The sequence below is a fragment of the Anticarsia gemmatalis genome, chromosome 6, assembly GCF_050436995.1.
Source record: "Anticarsia gemmatalis isolate Benzon Research Colony breed Stoneville strain chromosome 6, ilAntGemm2 primary, whole genome shotgun sequence".
NCBI lineage: Eukaryota > Metazoa > Arthropoda > Insecta > Lepidoptera > Erebidae > Anticarsia > Anticarsia gemmatalis.
This window is the reverse complement of record NC_134750.1, coordinates 14,167,299-14,186,969: the sequence shown is the minus strand read 5'-3', so window position 1 is coordinate 14,186,969 and position 19,671 is coordinate 14,167,299. Positions and strand designations below refer to the sequence as shown.

The 19,671-nt window shown below is 35.9% G+C and overlaps 1 protein-coding gene across 2 annotated transcripts in view; it reads left to right on the top strand.

Annotated features, from left to right (window-relative positions):
* LOC142973801 (EGFR adapter protein-like) overlaps positions 1 to 19,671 on the top strand; it is a 255,524-nt gene that overhangs the window by 96,827 nt on the left and 139,026 nt on the right. The window contains exon 1 of one of the 2 annotated variants that reach the window (XM_076115822.1): positions 285 to 501. The exons of the other annotated variant lie outside the window; for it this stretch is intronic. Coding sequence (XP_075971937.1) covers positions 478 to 501 — 24 coding nt within the window. The 5' untranslated portion in view covers positions 285 to 477. Of the gene's footprint in view, positions 1 to 284; positions 502 to 19,671 lie in introns of those variants that run through there. 2 annotated transcript variants of the gene reach the window in all.

Genomic DNA, 19,671 nt, shown 5'->3' with positions numbered 1-19,671 from the left:
TAGCACAAATTCTAAATCTCTACACAAAAGTTCCTAACTCGAAGCAAAAGTAAAATGTCGAATCAATCATTCAATTATGAAGTAGCAGTTATTAACAAGAGCACATTAGACACGGCAACAATGGCCACTCGGCGTTCATGCTCCTCACACACTCGTATAACTAGCTCGTATAGATACTACGTGTATTGGAACGCAGCACATCGGGTCGCGCGCGTATTTCGGCGCGGGCGCAGACGCTTGCCGGTCGGACCGGTCCACCTCGCCCCCTCCTCCCCCCGCCCCGCGCCGCACCAGTTCTTCGACCGGTATGGAGGAGGCACTCGCTCGCAAAAAGTGCCACAGTCTCGCCACAACGTCGCACCGCTATTTGTTTTGGTAATGTGTAATCGCGGCAACTACAAAAACAACGTGTGAAGTGTCAAAGTGTCAAGTGTCCAGTGTCATGTAGTGTCGGCGGGAGATGTCGCGGCTCACAACATGCTCGCCGTCCGCCACGCGAAGGTATCGCTATAACCACTCATTATATACTAATTGTGTGTCGAGCCCTCCCCGTTATAACATGTGTTTAGCCTGAGAGCTCTCACCGACCCTCGCCCGAGGACACTAACTAGCTTGATATGTGAGAGCCTCTACTTACGAATCATTTGCATAAAGAACTCCGAATCTATCCCAGAGGTACTATTACGATCGTACACTGAATGTAAACCAAAGCGAAAGCTTTCGTCGATAAATTAGGTGTTACGAGACTGGGCTATATTGCTTATCATCTGTGGGACATTAGAGGCGCGTGTCAAATGAGGCGAGACAAACAAAGCCGGCGCAATGGCGTGTGAATGTCACGTGTCACGGTGTCGTCCCGCCTCCGTCACGGCATCGTGCCGCCCCACTGACGTCGTCGTGTCGTAGTCGCAGCGACCCCGTGTCGTATATTTACAGCGCAGTATATCGGTGACACAACTCCCTGTGACGTATAGAGTCGTAGCGGAACAATAGGATGTGAGCGTGTCATATAAATCATAGTAGTTAGTATGAACTGCCAGTAGCTGACTTATATTTTATAGATAGACAGTGTGATGTTTAATTTTGACGTCATATATACTTATTCAAAGATCTTTTACAGACAGTTTCAATTTTTGCATTTATGCCATAAGCACATTTCAATAAATGAAAATAAAATGTAATCTTTACGCCTTACTTTGAACACACTAAAAGCCGCTTAGACTAACCCTAATCTAAATAACACTGCACCCTTATACTGACACAGAAATCTGTCAGAAAACTAGCTTATAAGTATAGCCTTTCTTCCTTAAACTTAGACGTTAAGAGAAATTTTAAATGTACTTTACAAAAATTTGCGTTTGTAACCATTTAAATAAACCATCGCACTTCTAAACTCATTTACTTCCATATTTTCATATCAATATGTATTTTGAAGCAAATCACAGCGAGAGTATAAACCCGCTAAGTTTTTGTTGGTTGCACGGCGATGTAAAAGCCATCAGCGGTGGTAAGTGATGGCTGGACGGAGAGCGTTGAAGGAAAAACTTGCATAACTCGCCGCGCTGGACGCTGGGCGCATATTTTACTGAAAGATGAAGATTATAGCAATCGGGCTGTGGTAGTTTACGGCGTTTAGGGTTATATTTTATAGTGGCAAATATTATAGGTTAATAATATTGTAGTGCCAAAGACTTTTGAAAGAAGATAAATATTAAGACTATCTTTGCTGTTTAGTTGACGCAGATGCGACAGTAAATCCAGCTGCCCCAGTTATGATTTTCAGTAAGACCGCAGATTAAGAAAAATTTCGAAGGAAATATTTCAAGCATTGCGCTTGTTCTGCTGCTGCTCGTTTTACCACTAAGGTCTATCGGTAACTGCCCAGCTACTGTAAAATATTGTATGCATCCTTAAGTACATTTTAAATATCAAGCTCTTGATACTAGATGGTACGTACTGTAAACCGCTTTATTTCTCTGAGTTTCATTACTTCGAGCCGAAGTATTACTTACAAAAACGAATGATAAATGGTCTACCTTCTGTGAAAACAGTCATTATAAAGGACAGAATAATATTTCTCGATGGAAGCCGTAGAGAGAAGTTTGACATCTTATTATGTCGGTAGTTATTGTAGCCATCAGTCAGGGAGGCTCGAGCCGGCAGTGTCCAATTATTGAGGAATCGCTGGTCGTTTATCTGAAACGAGATTGTTCTGTTGTTTCTAATGTGATTACAGCTTTTAATCAAGACGTTTATAAATTACGAGAGACGTTTAAGTCTTTTAAGATTTTATTGGTTTATTTAAGAGTAACTTCGCGAATTTATGCAGATGGACAAGAATTTCAGTACAAAAATATGTATCTAATAGATTGGTAAGGATTTTAAATAAACTATCTATCTGTATTTGTATTCGTTGTTATAGCGGCAGAGGAAATTCATAATTTGTATTACGATTTATGAGGTACAGCCTGGTAACAGACGGACAGACAGCGGAGGCTTGTTCTGTTTTTGCCTTTTAGGTACGGAACCCTAAAAAATATTCCTGATTGACAGACCACAAAATTGTTCATTTTGTGAAAATACATACATACATGCATTTGGTAGATAATGAGAAATCTTTATACACGAGCAAAGTCAGAAGCACAACTTATTTAATTCAATACGTAACATTGATTGAAAAAGCAGGAAGCAAATACGTTTGCCAACATTTCAATTACAAACCGATAGAACTTTTTGCAATTCTCTGTAAAATGTATGTCGTATGTTCTTTAACAAATAACTTTAGAGTCAGAAAGACACAAGTAATGTGATTTTCATTTGAATATAAGCCTTTATTCCACTGAAGGTGTCGCGATGTTGTGCGACACACCTATTTATCGTATAGTTCGTGTTTATTTAGGACGATCGCAATGTACAGATTCATCATGATTTATGTACTCCAGTGTTAACTATTGCCTGTATGGCTTTAAAGATTATTTTAATGTTTTTGGTAATAATGTTTTTGGAAGCACCTTAACTACTTTAGTGCTTTATAATGCAAATGTAATTTTGAGTTTCATTTATAATAAATAAATAAATTGAACCCATTACTGTCCCACTGCTGGGCAAGGGTCTCCTCCCGTAATGAGGGAGGGGTTAGGCCTTGAGTCCGCCACGCTGGCCAAGTGCGGGTTGGGGACTTTGCATGCCCTCAATAAATGTATTAAACAAATTTTAGGCATGCAAGGTTTCCTCACGATGTTTTCCTTCACCGTTGGAGCATGTGATAATTATTTCTAATACACACATAACTTCGAAAAGTCATTGGTGTGTTGCCTCGGGTTCGAACCTGCGACCACTTGAGTGGGAGGTGTCAACTTATACCACTCGGTCGTTCATTTAGCACGGCATAATAAAGTAGTATATTTAGGATAACCTCTGCTAAAACAATAAGTGTTAGAATAAATTATTATTATTATGGCCGTATATCGTCCCACGGCTAGGCAAAAGCCTCCCGCATACCTTTCACAGCATACGATTTCAAACGATCAAATTAATTTAAACATAATTTTTTCATAGATATAAATTAATACAGATTTATAACTCGGTCTTAGATAAGGATAAAAACTAATTTCTGTTACAAAAGAGGCACCAGGTTATAACATACTGAGGTCAACAAAATCATTTACAAAAATTTCGTAAATCAGAATCTCAATACAGCACAGTAGATACAATAGTTCCTACACACTTAAGTCACGGTAGAGTGAGTGAGTGGGTCAGTCGGCAACAGCGGGCAGCAGCGGGCAACAGGCATTACGCTGAAGGGCGGAGAAGCGCCGACTCATCGCGACACACGACCCTTGCTGATCGACTCCATCTAACACACGCGCTATTTGTTCTAACTATTCACTCAATACGCTGACGAGGGCTTTGACCTTTTGTAATACGATTTATTTTAAATTACGACTATTATTTTTGAAAATGAAGTTGAAAGGTATTTTAAATGATATATACACTTGTATATATTATTTAAGGCATGACAGTTTTATCGGGTATGTACCAAACTTAGAATTATAAATTTAACCCTTTTAATGTCCCACTGATGGCGAAGAGTCTCCTCCCGAAATGAGAAAGGCTAGTTAAGAGAGGAAAGTTCTTGTTTAACTAAGAACTGTGTTGAATTGAAATGATGTATACTATGTACAAATTGTACAAACTATACCTATTATCGAATTAGAGTTAGAACAGATAAGACGTGGCTTAAGTATTTTTTTTAATCAAATGATTTTTTTTTCTATCAGGTAGTTGGTCAAAGAGAGCGCACCTATATATTCTAGCATCACAACCATCTCCCGTAACATGACAGCTAACACAATTACCTAAACACACACACCTGCGGAGATCCCATGAGCATTAACCACGTGGTATTTCCTAGCTATTACCGCGGCAGTTAGCAGTAACCGCGGTATTAAGCCGTTACTCCACTGTCGAGTGTCGAGTGTCGAGTGTCGAGTGTCGGTGTCGGTGTGTCCTGCACTTTATCACTCTAAGCGCTTCATTAACTTATAATGTTACTACATGCACTTAATTGCAATGAAACGACGCGGTGAATTATTGTACTGGCTGGCCGTAGCGGGATAGTATTGATACGATTCGCTTATCCCATATGCAATAAAATTTCCTCCTTCACTTTTTGTAAAAATACACTTATAGTCCCAGGGTTTTCGGGCATGTATGAGGGTAAACCTTGTTATCACGAGCCATTCGTACAGCTTAGAACATCGGTGATATAGCCTTCGAGTATATGAAACAAAAACAATTGTTCCGTAGTCATTTAGTAGTGCCTAGTTATTATAGCAATTACAATTATCAGTTGTCTGTTTTTAGAAGGCTGAAAATCATCTCCTCCATTTCAATATTAAAAATGGTAACCACCGAAGATGTCCCGTATTCGATTCCCGTGTGGTTCAGCTTGTCGTTAAGCAGCGCGGAGAGGACAAAGCGCATAAAGTACAGGAGCGAGCGCCGCCGGGGTCAATGACCCGCAACCTGCTCATTTACGCTCACTAACGCACTGCAATTATATTCACTGTACTAACTAACTATAGTCTTATAAATTAACCTTCCTTGTTTGGATAACTCCCTACGCAATGAAAAAGATGGTATAAGCTTTCAAAAAATAAAATACGCCGATTGTCGCCCTTTGATGGCATTTAACAGTATATTTCAGAGGTTACAAAAGCTTAATGTAATTAATATTTAATTAGGAAAAAAATATACAATTACATTAAAATTACTATTGTTTCGAAAAGTAAGCACTTCTGGAAGCTGAAAGCTGGAAATATAAATATTTCGAAAAGTGATTGGCTCTTTATTCCTGAACATACAACTACTTCTAGGAATACAAGGACGTAGAACAATACCTAATAATAATTATAGACAAGCAATCTTAAGATTAAGTCACTCCGGCAAAAAATGTCTAAAATGTAAAAATGAGGTCGATACGTAGCGAAAATTAAGGTATTTAACCTTAAATTCTTTTCCACCTGCCCTTATTCCCGACTAAATTGGGGTCGGCGCCTAATCTAACCGGATTAAGCTTGGTATCAGTTCTGAGTGTGCCCTCAAAACTCTAACTCAAAGGTTCACTGATGTACTAATGATTAGGCCCTTTATTTGAGGATGTGGACTCCTTTGACAACTATTTGAAAAGTTAGTATAATTTTATTAAAGTTGGTATATTTAAGGTTTATTTGTTTGACTACTGGTTGCCTGCGACTTCATCCGTGTTGACTTGTTTTATTGTTTCACAATACTTTCTATTGCAGCTTCCCTCCTATTAGTCATAGCTTGTTGTTGTACAGTCTATGGCTGTCTCCAGTAATCTATACTAATATTATAAAGCTGAAGAGTTTGTTTGTTTGTTTGTTTGAGCGCGCTAATCTCAGGAACTATTGGCCCGATTTAAAAAATTCAGTGTTAGATAGTCCGTATATCGAGGAAGGTTATAAGGCTATATACCTATGATATGAGAAGGCTATATACCATCACGTTTCGATCAATAGGAGCAGAGCACCAGTAAAAAATGTTACAATAACGGGGAAAATTTTGACCCATTCCTGTTATGTGACGCAAGCGAAGTTGCGCGAGTCAGCTAGTAAAAACGTAAAATAAGAACGTGAAATGTAACAAATAAATATTTCACACAAAGATTTATTCTCATATTTTTTGTTGTAGTACGATCGTTGTAATGTTTATTTCTGTACACAAAATTCAATTAAAAGAATCAGTGTTGCGTAAATTTTGAACGGGTTTTGTGATTATGTTTTGTTTATTTTATTATGAGTTAAATGTAAATTCAAACATTTATTTATTTCACGTTGAATTAAACCACCAATATGCGTAATAAAGTAGAAGAGATTTCTGTTCATTTTAACACAATTTTCTCTGTAACTACTCATCAGATTCGTATCATGTTGTGTATTATAGTAACATTTATCTTGGGATGAATTAACTTACCAATATGTCTAATAGAGTTTTCATAAATGCTATAAAATCTGAAACGACTAATCCGATTTGAATCATATTTCGTATATAGCCATATTTATTAGAAAAGTTACCTAACAACACGTTTTGGTTTTGTAGAATCGGAGTAATACGTCTCAAGGTTACGTCTTTATTTAAACCTTTTATTGTCCTCAGAACTAAGTCCCTCTAAGCCTTTTAGTATCTAGGTTCTTTGATAGTTGCTACTAATAAATAAATAATATTTTTTTGAAAAAAGAACTGTTATGCAAAGACAGTCAGGTGCGTAGTACCTACGGGTATCAGCGGTCCTGTATGACAATATGTATGAATGTGAATGAGACAAATTCTGTGGTCTCTGCCTACCCCTATGGGAAAAAGGCGTATTTTTTATGTATTTAAGCTGTTACGTTTCCATTGTTGAGCACGGGTCTCCTATCGTAATGAGAAAAGTTGCAGCTAAAAAAAATTGTAATTAAATTTCAGAGTATATAAATAAACATTTTATTAAAAAGTTCTTATTAAATAAACACTCAAACGGCGCAGCGTCCAAACAAAAAGTCTCAAGACGTTATTTTTTTGCTCGGCACGGGAATGAACCTGGAGACGCACGTTGCATTGTTAATTGACAAGGCGGCGACTCAAAGCACTAACTCAAGAATTATTCATCTCAAATGTATAATTTATATTGAAATATGTACAGTCACGAGCACAAATGAGTGTACAATGTCATATTTTGTACGACACTTTAATGTACGAAAAGAGGCTTTTAATTCTTACTTTATTGTTATGGTATAATATTGTTATTATACAATTAACTATTTTACATTTTTTTGTTATCACGGCGGTTATGGAATGATATGAAAAGGTTGTAAAATAATTTTAAAGTCAACAAGCTTCGGTTGCCTTGATGAAAACGAGAAAAAAATACGTGCCGGTGTACATATTTTTGCTCTCAACTGTACGATATAAATATTTATGATCGTCAGAGTGAATCGGATTAACGTGACGATGTTTTGTACTTTGTAAAGTACATACAATTAAATTTGCTCAATCGAGATAAAAACACGTTCAAAATCAAAATCAAATCAAATCATTTATTCATTTAGGTCAAATATTGACACTTATGATAGTCGTTACAATTACTGAATCTACCACTAGCTCGGAAAGGGGGTAGAGCCTTATGAGAAGAGCTAGCGAGAAACTCACGGCCACTCTTTTCAATCGCCAAAAGTTCATTTGACAATGTTAAGTACTTTCAAGATGTAGGCGGAAGTGTATTTATACTCGTGACAAACTTCGACTTCTTTGTTTTAAGGAAACCAGGAATCGAACTTTGGACTACCGAAGTGGCACGTTCGCAATAATTTTAACACTCTATAGTTATCAAATTTATTAATTGGAATTTGAGCTATTTAGGATTACAGATCTAAATATGTATTTTTTACTTTAATTTTTTTTCCGAAGTAAATATTACAAAAGATGACTTTGAATTGTATGCCTTAAGTTATACACGATATGCATTCGTTAAATCATCAATTAGTTAGCGGTTAATTTCATTTATTTAACCTAGTGCTAGCTGTGCAAGCTGTTTCTAGCCAATGTTTTACGATTGTAACTTTTATTGACAGCAACTGGAACCGACTTCTAATGTGCACTCCGAAGTATGGTGACGCTCAGCTCGGATACCAAAACGCGGCTACCCAGCTATAATATGTCCGCGCTAAGATTGCTTAACCCAGTTGATCGTTTACCAGATAGTGGTACATTAGCAAAAATCACTTTTTAATCTAACAGAAAGAGTTTTATGAGTTCGTAAAAGCGATCCGACCAAATAAGGTTGTGTTCATTTTTATAATAGGAGCGCGTGTAGGTGTGATTAGTGTATCGTTACAACTAACTATTTATGTGACTGGAAACAAAAAATAGCCTATAACAAGCCGACGAGGTCAACGAACTATACACAGTTATGTATAATTATCCTTGTTTTGATAAACATTCTACATATTACCGAAATAGACGTTAATGTCTACTCAGTTTCTTTGAGTAAAAAATTGAGTGTTGTATTTATCAGTATTACTTATGAATAGTTTAAGAGATTGCCGTTTAAAAAAAATGTTAGTAATACACAAGAGTATGTTGCTAGGCTGCTAAATACGAAGTCTCGAGTTTGATATCCGAGTCGAACTAAATATGAATGGAGCCTGGAGATATAATATTGCTTAAAGAAATCTAGACCTAGTTAGATACTAAAGCAATGCGAATAAATTTAATCAGAATAGAACGAAACCATACGATTCTGTGTTGAAAATTAAAGTGAAATGATTACTGGCAGCCAATACTGAGGATATTCTCTCAATTCGTTACGATGTCCGATGCAATTGTGCCAGCCGTCTGTGATGTAGGGGCACTCCACTGTCACGCTTCATTTTATTATTTAAATCTTTCTCACTGGGTTACTCTAGATTTAAAAGATATTCCAGTCACCTTTTCATTGATTCCAATGTATTTTTATTGTAAGAACTCCTTTTTTCCTATAATGTTAATTATAAGAACTTGATAAGACCCGTAGATCTTTCAAAGAGTCACTAAGAAAGAAGCTTATGTTATTTTAAAAAGTAAACTACTGTTTTGCTGAAATTCCGACCGCCGTGGTTTTGACGACATCCGTGGCGCAGTGGTTAAAGTGGGCACCACGTCACCACCATTGCATCGGGAGGTCGTGGGTTTGATTCCCACACGGAACATTTATGTGTGTGATTCACAAATAGTTGTCTCGTGTCTGGTTGTACTTTGTGTCCGTTGTTTGAATGTTTGTAAAAGTCACCTTGACATGAGAGCAATTCTTACTGCGGGTGATGTATTTGTTTAAATCTAAAATCAAATCAATAATTGATTCTCACATAATTACAATATATTTCTAAGGTAGTGATAGGATTAAAGCTGGCACTAGTAACGTCTATATTATATCCGTCGTCTCATACAATATGAAATGTAATAACATATTGTGAGAGTAATCCTGATAAAAACTTATATAACTGGGTTAGTAAGTTGCTCCATTGTTTCCAAATGTTCGCCACACTGATGACAAACTAACATACCGTGAGTTTTCTTTTACTTTCCTTACGTTATTATCTACTAGCGGTCACCCGCGGATGCGCTCGCGTTTGATATAGACAACTTCTATCAACTTATTTCAACTACTTAGGGGTTGATTTATACGCCTTATGTTTGAGACTAGGTTTTCAACTATGCCCATGCTAAACTTCATCATAATCATCAGTGGTTTAATAGTACGAGCGTAACAAACGCGCGAAAGAATATTTTTGATAAAACAAATATATCTCATAAAGTATGAAGACTATTATTTACAAATACATTTATCAAAAAATTTACGCAAAGAGCAGTAATTTGCTACGTTCAGTTATAAATAATGATAAGCCGTGGTTTGTATGAACCCTGTATTAAGCGTGTGGGAGGAGCGCAGGCGCACGACGCGAAGGCCGCGCGGACCGGTCGCCGCGCCATTGTTGTAAGGGTAACTGTACTTTGTATACATAACAATAACAACCACCATGTATGTATGTATATAATTGTGCAAATGTAGAATGTATATGTTTCCTTATAAACAATTTATTGCAACTCTTTCTCTGATAGTATCCCTATTGTCAATGCACTATCACGAGCAGGTATGGTAGCGTCTAATATATTTTCGTCGTCGTGTTGTAGCGCGATTCTCTACCACTATCGACTACCAACAGAATCGGGCTACTGGATTGGTTATTAATACAGAAACTAACTCCAAAAACGGGCACTTTTTTTATAAAAACCTGATCCACTAGACTACCACATACACCTAAATTTTTGTATCATTTAGCGAAGACACGACGACTTTTAAATATTTACTTGCCAGTGTTTATATTACCTCTGACTACGAAAATAACTATGTAAATGAGCCGTGAATACTAATAATATAACAAAGTAAGTAGGTGACACAGATAGATGTCAGTTTTCCGTTCATTATACGTAGCTAATAGGTGAGCTACTGGGCGTGCGGCGGAGCGCACAGGGCTGATCGTTACACGCGCCATTATGCACGCTCACAGCCGTTTGTCTTACATGCATCAATTACAACGTGACAACCCTATGATGGGGCTACCGTACACCTCCCTCAATGATGTTATAATAAACTTTTATCATTTTTGTATTGAGGTGTAATTTAGATTTATATTTTAAATTAAATTAGTTATTTTCTAAGGACTGGTAATACATAACATTTCGCATTCTGAGTGCGATAATCCCTTTTAACATGGCTAACCAAGCACGCTTCTGATCGGCTATATGGCACATGTATGTACATATAAAGCGCCACCCGCGTGATGATTTTTTGTAGGCAATATTTTATTTTTTTTTCCTGCCAAAAATTATCCAGATTAGTTGAGATGTTTTGACATAAAACGATTACCCACGAAGTCTCAATATAATAAAGATAGAATTCTTAAATTCGAATCTCGTCTTCAGGATGGTTATATAACGATCTGTAATAAAATTGTATTAGAGTTAGCGAAATGCAGTTGAATTCAAAATGCAGGTAATAGTTTTGGTACTGGATAAAGAAGATGCATCGTCATCTTAACTTTAGCCGCATCTTATTTCCTCCGGTCACGTCTAGATTACGTCCCGTTCCCGTCTCGTTGGTAAATCGTAAAACAGTAGTAAAATAAATGTTAAAATATTTTATATCGTCGCACATGAATTGCTCATTTATTTCCTGAATTTCAGACAAGAGATGTTATAATAAAGATGATATAATTTAATGATGATCATGCAATCGTGATGAGTTAGCAATTTTACGCTATATTTGATTTCTAAAAGGATGTAATACTAGATTCAGCCCTCGACTTTGTACACGTATGCTACATAATATGTATGTATTGATCCTAATAATAAACTATACATGTACTAGATTTGGTAAACATTTGTTTAGAAACTTTGGCGTAATTGTGTAACAAACATAAATTCAAACACTTAATCTTTCGTATTTATAATAAACGTACACGTTACTTCTAGAGCACTTAATTATGCCATTGGTTCTTCTATATCGGCAAAAACAGGATCACTATCATACAGACACAAGTGCAACCTCATCCTATACCTATATGTCATATGCATAAGACTAATACATCCATTTTCAAGCCATTATCTAATAGTGAAAGCAACAAGATACCGTTTTAAAAAACGGCATACAATAATTATACCGACGCGGAAGTGAATAAAAACCGGCATCCGATAGCGCTAACGATAATCTATTCAATAAAGAGCATTCAAGCTGTGCTTTTGTTCATACAATCTGCGCCCGTGATGTTATCACTCGTTACAAACGGTTTCATTAACTCGCGAGTTATAGCTGCACGATACTCCTGCTGATACCCTGGTAGCGTGAACATCGCTCTTGTTTATTGAGACGTATGTCCCCTTTTGTTTAGTTTGATTGTGTTTAAAATCTAGTGTTTTGTGATAAGTAAGGCTACTTTTCACGCAGTCAGTTTAAACCGTTGAAATGTTCTGTTAATGTGCTATCTCTTCATACTTTAACTTGAACTATCAAGCTATATTTCTTTTTGTTCATAAATTATTTAAGAACGAAAGGAACATATTAATACATGAATATCATCAAACAACTTACACACAATCATTTGATTGCGGCGAGAACCACTTTGCTAAACGTGCAGTTAAATGATTTTTATGATTAGATTAAATAATGGTGTGTGTCCTCGATATTTGTAAATAAGCGTTTTCTAAGGACTTTCTATTCGTCGTCGAAAAAAACAAGACAATGTCTTAGATCATTTTAGTCCAGACTAATAAAATTCTATTGCCTATTTCACATTTTGGGTTGATCTGCAAATAATAGATCGTAAATATCACTGATTTTCAAACCTACGTCATACTTCAAGACCTAGTTATTCAACTATTACAGTGCTCACTCGAAAGAAATTTCACATTTACGAAGAATATAAACGTGAAAAGTAATAAATTGTGAAAAAAGCGTGTTCACGTTAAATCATTTGTTGTATATTTTGTTTAGTAGCACTCTGTATAAAGGTTTAACACATTTGTAATAAAGATAACTCGGAATTTATTTCAGCGGTGAAATGGTTTGTTTTCAAAAGTTTACAACATTGTGTTATGACACTGCATATAAAATGAAAATGATCGCTGAGTGAGTTTTTTACATTGTTTGATAACGAATTACTGAAGATTTCTTCAAACAAAAATAGAAACACCATTCAGAACATTTTTACCGATCATTCGTTGTTTCTTACATTTTAGGCAAAGTTTATATAAATACCCAAATTACTAAGACAGTCACTTTGTAGTAGAGTATCAACATCTTGAGTTTTTAAATTTTCGTTGATAGATTTATTTTTTCTTCAGACGATACACCATTTATATTTGAAAGATATTCTATCTTGTCGATACACTAAGTTAAAGTGAACTGATTAGATCCAAGTCTGTGCTCCAAGGTGTGCTCTCCCTTACGCTATGATTAGTCGTAGTGTCATAATTGTGTAACGTGTGACGTGCCGGCGCGAGTGTCGTAAACGTGATACTAGCGCCGCTCGCGCCTCTACTAACCGTATACTGTGTTGCCATAGAATATATCTGCACAGAAGTAAAACTGCTGGACGTTATTATTATATTTAAGCTGTTCAATTTGTTTCTATTCTCAGTGTAAGGGCTATTTTCTAAGTTCTCAACTCTAAAAAGTTCAAAATTAACTATTTCAAACACTTATTTTATTTTAAAATTGTATGGAGATCGTTGAAAAAAGTAATTATTCATTTAAAAAATAAATAAAGATTTAATATTATTTGAATATTGTATAGTCTCCATCCGCAAGCGTGAGCAATCCTATCCTATTACGACTGATGGTTATATTTTGAATATTTCTGAGTCATGGCATTAACAGCAGGCTGAGACTTCTTTGAACTCTTGCGTGTGTGTGTAGCTGTATTCTGAAACATAATTCTCATCTGTACGTCGGTGTCGTAGATACTTCGCCGGCGTGTAGCGACAATCTCGCGATATGAATACGCGTGTTTTTACGACGCTCCATACTGCCGGCACTGATTATATTGCCGCGTGTTGCCGCCATACCCGCCATACCCGCCATACTCGCCGCGCAATACACTGCCGCACTGCTTAGGCGTCTCACATACTACACCTAAATGGTGAACGCTAGATATTTTGATGAAATATGCCTAAGTAAAAATGTTAGTGCGAGCGTAAGATATTTCTCACATACTTGAGTATAAAAAGCTAGATTGAGGCATTTCGTTTCGCCTAGACTCGCAACTGGAGCTAGAAACTAACACTTATTTACTTTAAAATTAACCTTAAAAGGCATTTCGGATACAATTATCTATATGTCGGGTCTAGGCGTAGTGCATTTTCAAGCAATGACGTGTGTAGCAGATCTTACACAATTGCAGTGCTACAACTAACTATTCGCCTACGAAGCTCTACGGCTTGCTACGCGGCAGTGCTACGAAGACACATTACTTTGAAATTGAAATCGTTAGCATAAGTTTGTTACTTATTATATAGTAGCAATAACATAACAGAAAAGTTGATACAAAAATATTTGCTATATTTTTTCTTTACCTTTTCAACTTTCACATACTTCTCACATTTCTATTGATGTTAAATAAAGCATGAAATAAGGCAGTATTTGTATTTGTTAACAAATAAAACTATGTATTTATAGGTCAAAGTTAGCAATTAACATAACATTTTATTATTTTGTTTTCCTCACGAAAGCAAAACAATTTGAGTTATTTAATAACTTTAATTATTATGTCTACTCATTGAGACGCTATGGATAACACCTAAACTATTGAAATAGGTGTAAAAAGTTTTATTGGTCCTTTGTCCATACAAAAATACTTTTAATAATGTTCTATCGTCATCCAGAATAAGTGTGATTTCCTAGGCCAGATGTGAGCTGGTAAGCGTATCAGCGTATCTCAGTTGACAACTAGTGCACTTCATATTGATGGCCACTATTCAGTTCGTTACTGTTTAACGTTATGTGCTAATCGAAGACAATGTACGGCATTGTGGCCTTCAAATTTTAGTCAACTGAGATACATAGTAGCCCCTCTGGGACTTTGCATTCTTGTAACCTGTTTAAAAAGCTTTTAGACCTACTCTTCTCACTTCGTTTTTTTTGGGAAAATTGAATTTACCTAACAACTTAATCATATCAATATTTCATGAATAGCCATTTATAACCGTAGCGCCGCGTGTGGTGGGTTAGAATCCCACCCGGAACAAATCTTTGTGTGATGAGCACGAGTATTTGTTCTGAGCCTGGATGTCAATTTATCTATATAAGTATGTATTTAGAAGTATATAAGTATGTTTATCAGTTATTTGGTTACCATAGTACAAGCTCTGCTTAGTTTGGAATCAAATGACCGTGTGTGAGTTGTCCAATGATATTTATTTATTTATTTGTATCTGTATAATTTACTAAAAAAACCACACACCAATCAAAAACTATCTACTATACAAACTTCTCAATAGTTTTGTAATCTTTATCTGTTCCGTGTTATTGAATGTCCAGTAACTGTGGGTACATTGTACCGCGGTGGGAGCAATATCGTGAGCTCGCTCGTCGCGGGTGCACTGCTGTTTATTATCGCGACGACTCCACGAAATATGTGCAGCTAGGGACCGTGCGATGTAACATGTTAGTACTAGGATACTAGAAGTGAAGTGGCAGTATGTAGTGAAGTCAATAATGAGGTTTTAGAGATTTGCTTTTTTTACAGGCGCTTAAACACATTAAGGAGACGTTCTTTAACACTGTGTTTGAATATCTATATAAATAAGCTGTCCAAAAATAAATGCAAGTAATGTAGACAAAGAGTGCAGTGGACGAAAAAAGACGAAGACCTATGATGCTGTTATCGTGGATTCGATTCCCATATCTCTATACGGAGCTATCTTGTGTGCGATTCACAGCAGATAGTTGTTCTGGATCTAGTATCTTGTACCTTTTATTTGAATGTTTGTTAAGTTTTTATACGAGAATCATACAGTAGGAGGTGAAGTTTTAAAATATATGATGGAAAAAATTTACATGCCAATAAAAGGAAAATCAAATTACTTAATATTAATTTTTTACCAAAAATTCTTTAATAGGTGAACGTTTTACGTCACCACGCGTCGTTAATACAATATACATATTCATAAACGTAATAGTTGTACTGAACAACGTGCGGTGAATGTGAACTAACGAACCCTGCTGTAGTACCGCACAGCACGCATCGCAACGTCACGCGGTCGCTTCGCTTCTTATATTTCTATACAGTAATTATAATGAGTATTGTTTCTTATGGTTTTTGCTACAATATATGTAGTAGCAGTGAAATTGCTGGTAAACGAGATTTTAATTAAAACGCATCTTTCAAAACACAACAACTAATCAGAGCTACAACCTTTATTAGTAGGACAGTAAGTATCTACACAAATCGTGTCAAAATCTACGCAATTAATTTATTTTTATATTTTACCGTTAATATTTATCCAGAGTATAAAATAGGTCAATAATTACTCCAACTGACCCGGCTACAAAATAAATTGTTGCAACCCCGTTAACCGAAATCAGAGGTAAATTAAAGAAATACAATATTGACAGCTCATTGCGAGTCTCATGTGTATTTTAATAAGAGCCTGTTTTAATAAGTGAAGAGATGAAGGGAATCAATTGAACCGTAACACAGACACAGCCTGATTAAGAGTATTTCAAACGATTGCCGAATGTCAAGGATATACGCACATCCAATACAAGTTTAGTCACTAGACAAGGATAGATATACAAGATCTATAGTGCTGTCCTTCTTGAACAGAAGCATTTGGATCGCTTTACAGTGTTGGAGTATAGCTCCTGTATTGTTAAGTATGTGTATATTTTTAGAAAGATCTTTCTTAATAAATAATAAGAGACGCGTGTGTGAAGAATGTTTTATAATATTGATTATTATAATTTTGATTGTTTCTGTGAGTACACTAGTTTTAGAAGTTTCCAGGATTTTTTCCTAAACAAAGACGTGCTTGTAACCTATTTAATCTGAGAAGAGTGTAATCTTTTCGTAAATTGTATCACGACATGTTTAACAGGAAATGTCATGTCCTTTGAACATCTTCCGGGTCTTTCTCTAAATTTCTCAGGAAAAGCTTGCTTTAATCAAAGACAATGAGCTTGTCAATTGGTTCAGTAGTTTCAGAGATTATCTTGTACAAATAAACAAATTGTCCGTTAGTTTTAGTAAAATATATGTACGTACATACATAAAATCAATATATGTATAACAGTACTAGATATATTAGTACGTATATGATATAATGTAACACATGAAAGTTGTCCAATCAACCCGTCCACTTATGATAAGTAGTGCGCTCAAACATCCAACTATACCTACCTGCGTATCTATGTACGGTCACCAACAAAATTAGGGCTAGATTTCAACTTTTAAAATAAACCTTGTCGACGCCTAATCATAACTGCCCTGGACACTGTTACACCTTTTTTTCCCAATACCGTTAGCTACCAATTCACCGATAGCTCTATCAAAGTACCTGCTAAGTATGTTTTTCAGTTATATTGTATTTCTGTTATGCAATTATCGAGCCATCCTAATTCTTACCAGGTCTACAAAAGACTATTTGAAAGCGAACGACTTTCAAAACAATAAAAAAATCTACATAACCCGAATCGAGAATTGACCCTATGACAGAAGATTTGCTGTTGACAGAGCGGTCGTGGTCATCATGCATGCTAAGTGGACAATTCAGTCAGTCTTATTAACAACCACAGACACTCTGTTCACCAAGACGATATTCGGCTTCGGTGGTTAGTTTCATTAAACCAGCCAAATATGTATTTCAGTGTCCCCAGTACAACTTAACAAATGATATGAACTCTCGAACGAGCGAGACACGAATAGGTTCCACTCGTTGTCAATTCTTATACAACGACATACAGACATACGGGACTAACTTTACGGTGTCTGCTTATATTGTACTGAGATACTCTAAGATCGTAGCCAGATAGTCTGCTTATTATGATCCTGATCTCTGCATAGAAGTGAAGCGGTGGAATTCAGTGTAACGATATACTCTTTTTCACTATGACATTTAGTAGCTTTTTGACCTTTCGCGTTACATAACTATTTATTTATACAACCATACAGAAAGCAAAGATTTGCGCGGTTTTTAAATTCTGTCCGTATTTTACCGGAACGGCTAAAAAAAGAATTAGCTGCTTGTTATGTTTCATTTGTTTGATTTTCAATTTTTCTCCGTGCCATGTTTCATCGAGTCAGTTGCTGATTTAGCCGTCAAAACGAACTTACAAGCTGACTTTCACAGGAACAGAAAATAAGAGAGTATGGACGTAAAAGTGAACTTTAAAAAAATACACATGTTTTTTCCAAAACATACGAAGAAATACAGGAGTAAAGATGAGTGTAGTACCTATGTACGTAGCGACTAACGGGTAATGAAGCCGCCAGTAGAATTGTTTTAAACCACGTAAATCTCATTTAATTAGCGCTATCTCACGAGGGAGGCTCTGTTTTACGAGCCTCCTGGAGAGAGGAGACGTCATAAATGAGCCATCAACGAATCACCCTTAAACCGACTGAATACTTTAATGGTTTACCGACGACTGCAACTACCCTATACTTATCGTATTTAGGTAACTAAAAACTATAATTAAAGATGTTTTCTCTCCTGTAAGTTATTTGGTATTGGATTTAACGAAAATTTTGTTTGCGTCTTTATATTTCACGCGGTTCTGAAATTTTGGATTGAAAAATTTTAGAGGAATATAAGGCGTAATCATCTGATGTTGCTTGCCCTGTGGGTATACACTATGAACAAAGAATTTCGTTTTCTAAATATCTTTTCATACAACGAAGCTGAGTTCTCAAATTTTCCAATGCATAAACCAAATCAGAAATCACCATGAGTACATTTTTGTAACAAATATAATAAAACGTAATATTATTATGTAGTTCGTTGTTCTAAAAGAGCATAAATATTTAAAATGTATAAGTTTTAATATATCGATAATGGGTACGGTCACGGGCGGTGGGACGTCAAAAATAAAAGATTTACGAGCCAGGCCCCACCGCAAATATAATATATAATAGGCCCGAGTCTAGACGCACATACATACATACATACATACATACATAGCACTTATATACTTGGTTATTAACATTTATTGAACGCTATTTTATATAGCTTTGTTTGCATCACTTTGACTTTGTTTATGAGGGGTCTATAAAAATGTACAATTAGTTATACAGCGACGAAATGCTTATTCTTGTTCCCATAAGAGTAGAAAGCTTTCCTTTTCGTATTTAGTCATCAGTTAACTCACACCCGGTCATCAGTTAGCCGGTGGTATTGTTTAAAAACCCCGATTTATAAACAATAATTAATTAGCAGTGAAGCTATTGTTCAGGAGAGTATAGGTAAAATACTGCTTTAGCAATATACAACTAATAATCTGCTACTAAGATTATTTTCACTTAGAAATCTCAATACTAGTCTACAACCAGCAAACTGGTTGTGTATATAGGGCATAAGCAGGTTTGCTTATGTTCTATATTTAAAACAACGAGGTTATTTACAGCATATAAATAGATGTGATGTTCCAAAAATCACGTGTGACAATACGACATCAATAAATACATGTCGTAAACACAATAACGTGCCGTATCGTTTACGACGACACGTCAAGTGCTTCACGTAAAAATGTATTATCACACATAAGAGGGGTCATACACTTGCGAGAAACTTATACACTTGTGCTTAGCCTTTGATTATACTGTGTATTTCATTTTTGTACGTTAGTAAACAACGCAGTACTTCTTCGTTGTATTTTACAAAAACAAAAGTTTATATACCGATTTGTTGGGCCAGTTTTAACTAAACTAGCCTAATACGCGATTGTTCATAACAGCCAACAGTGTTTGCGCATAGATACATCCCCTATTAAATTAGCTAATGGTATAGTTTTTAAGGTAAATAGATCTTTAACTTCAACCATGAAGACATAAATAAAAAAATATCATTGGACAACTC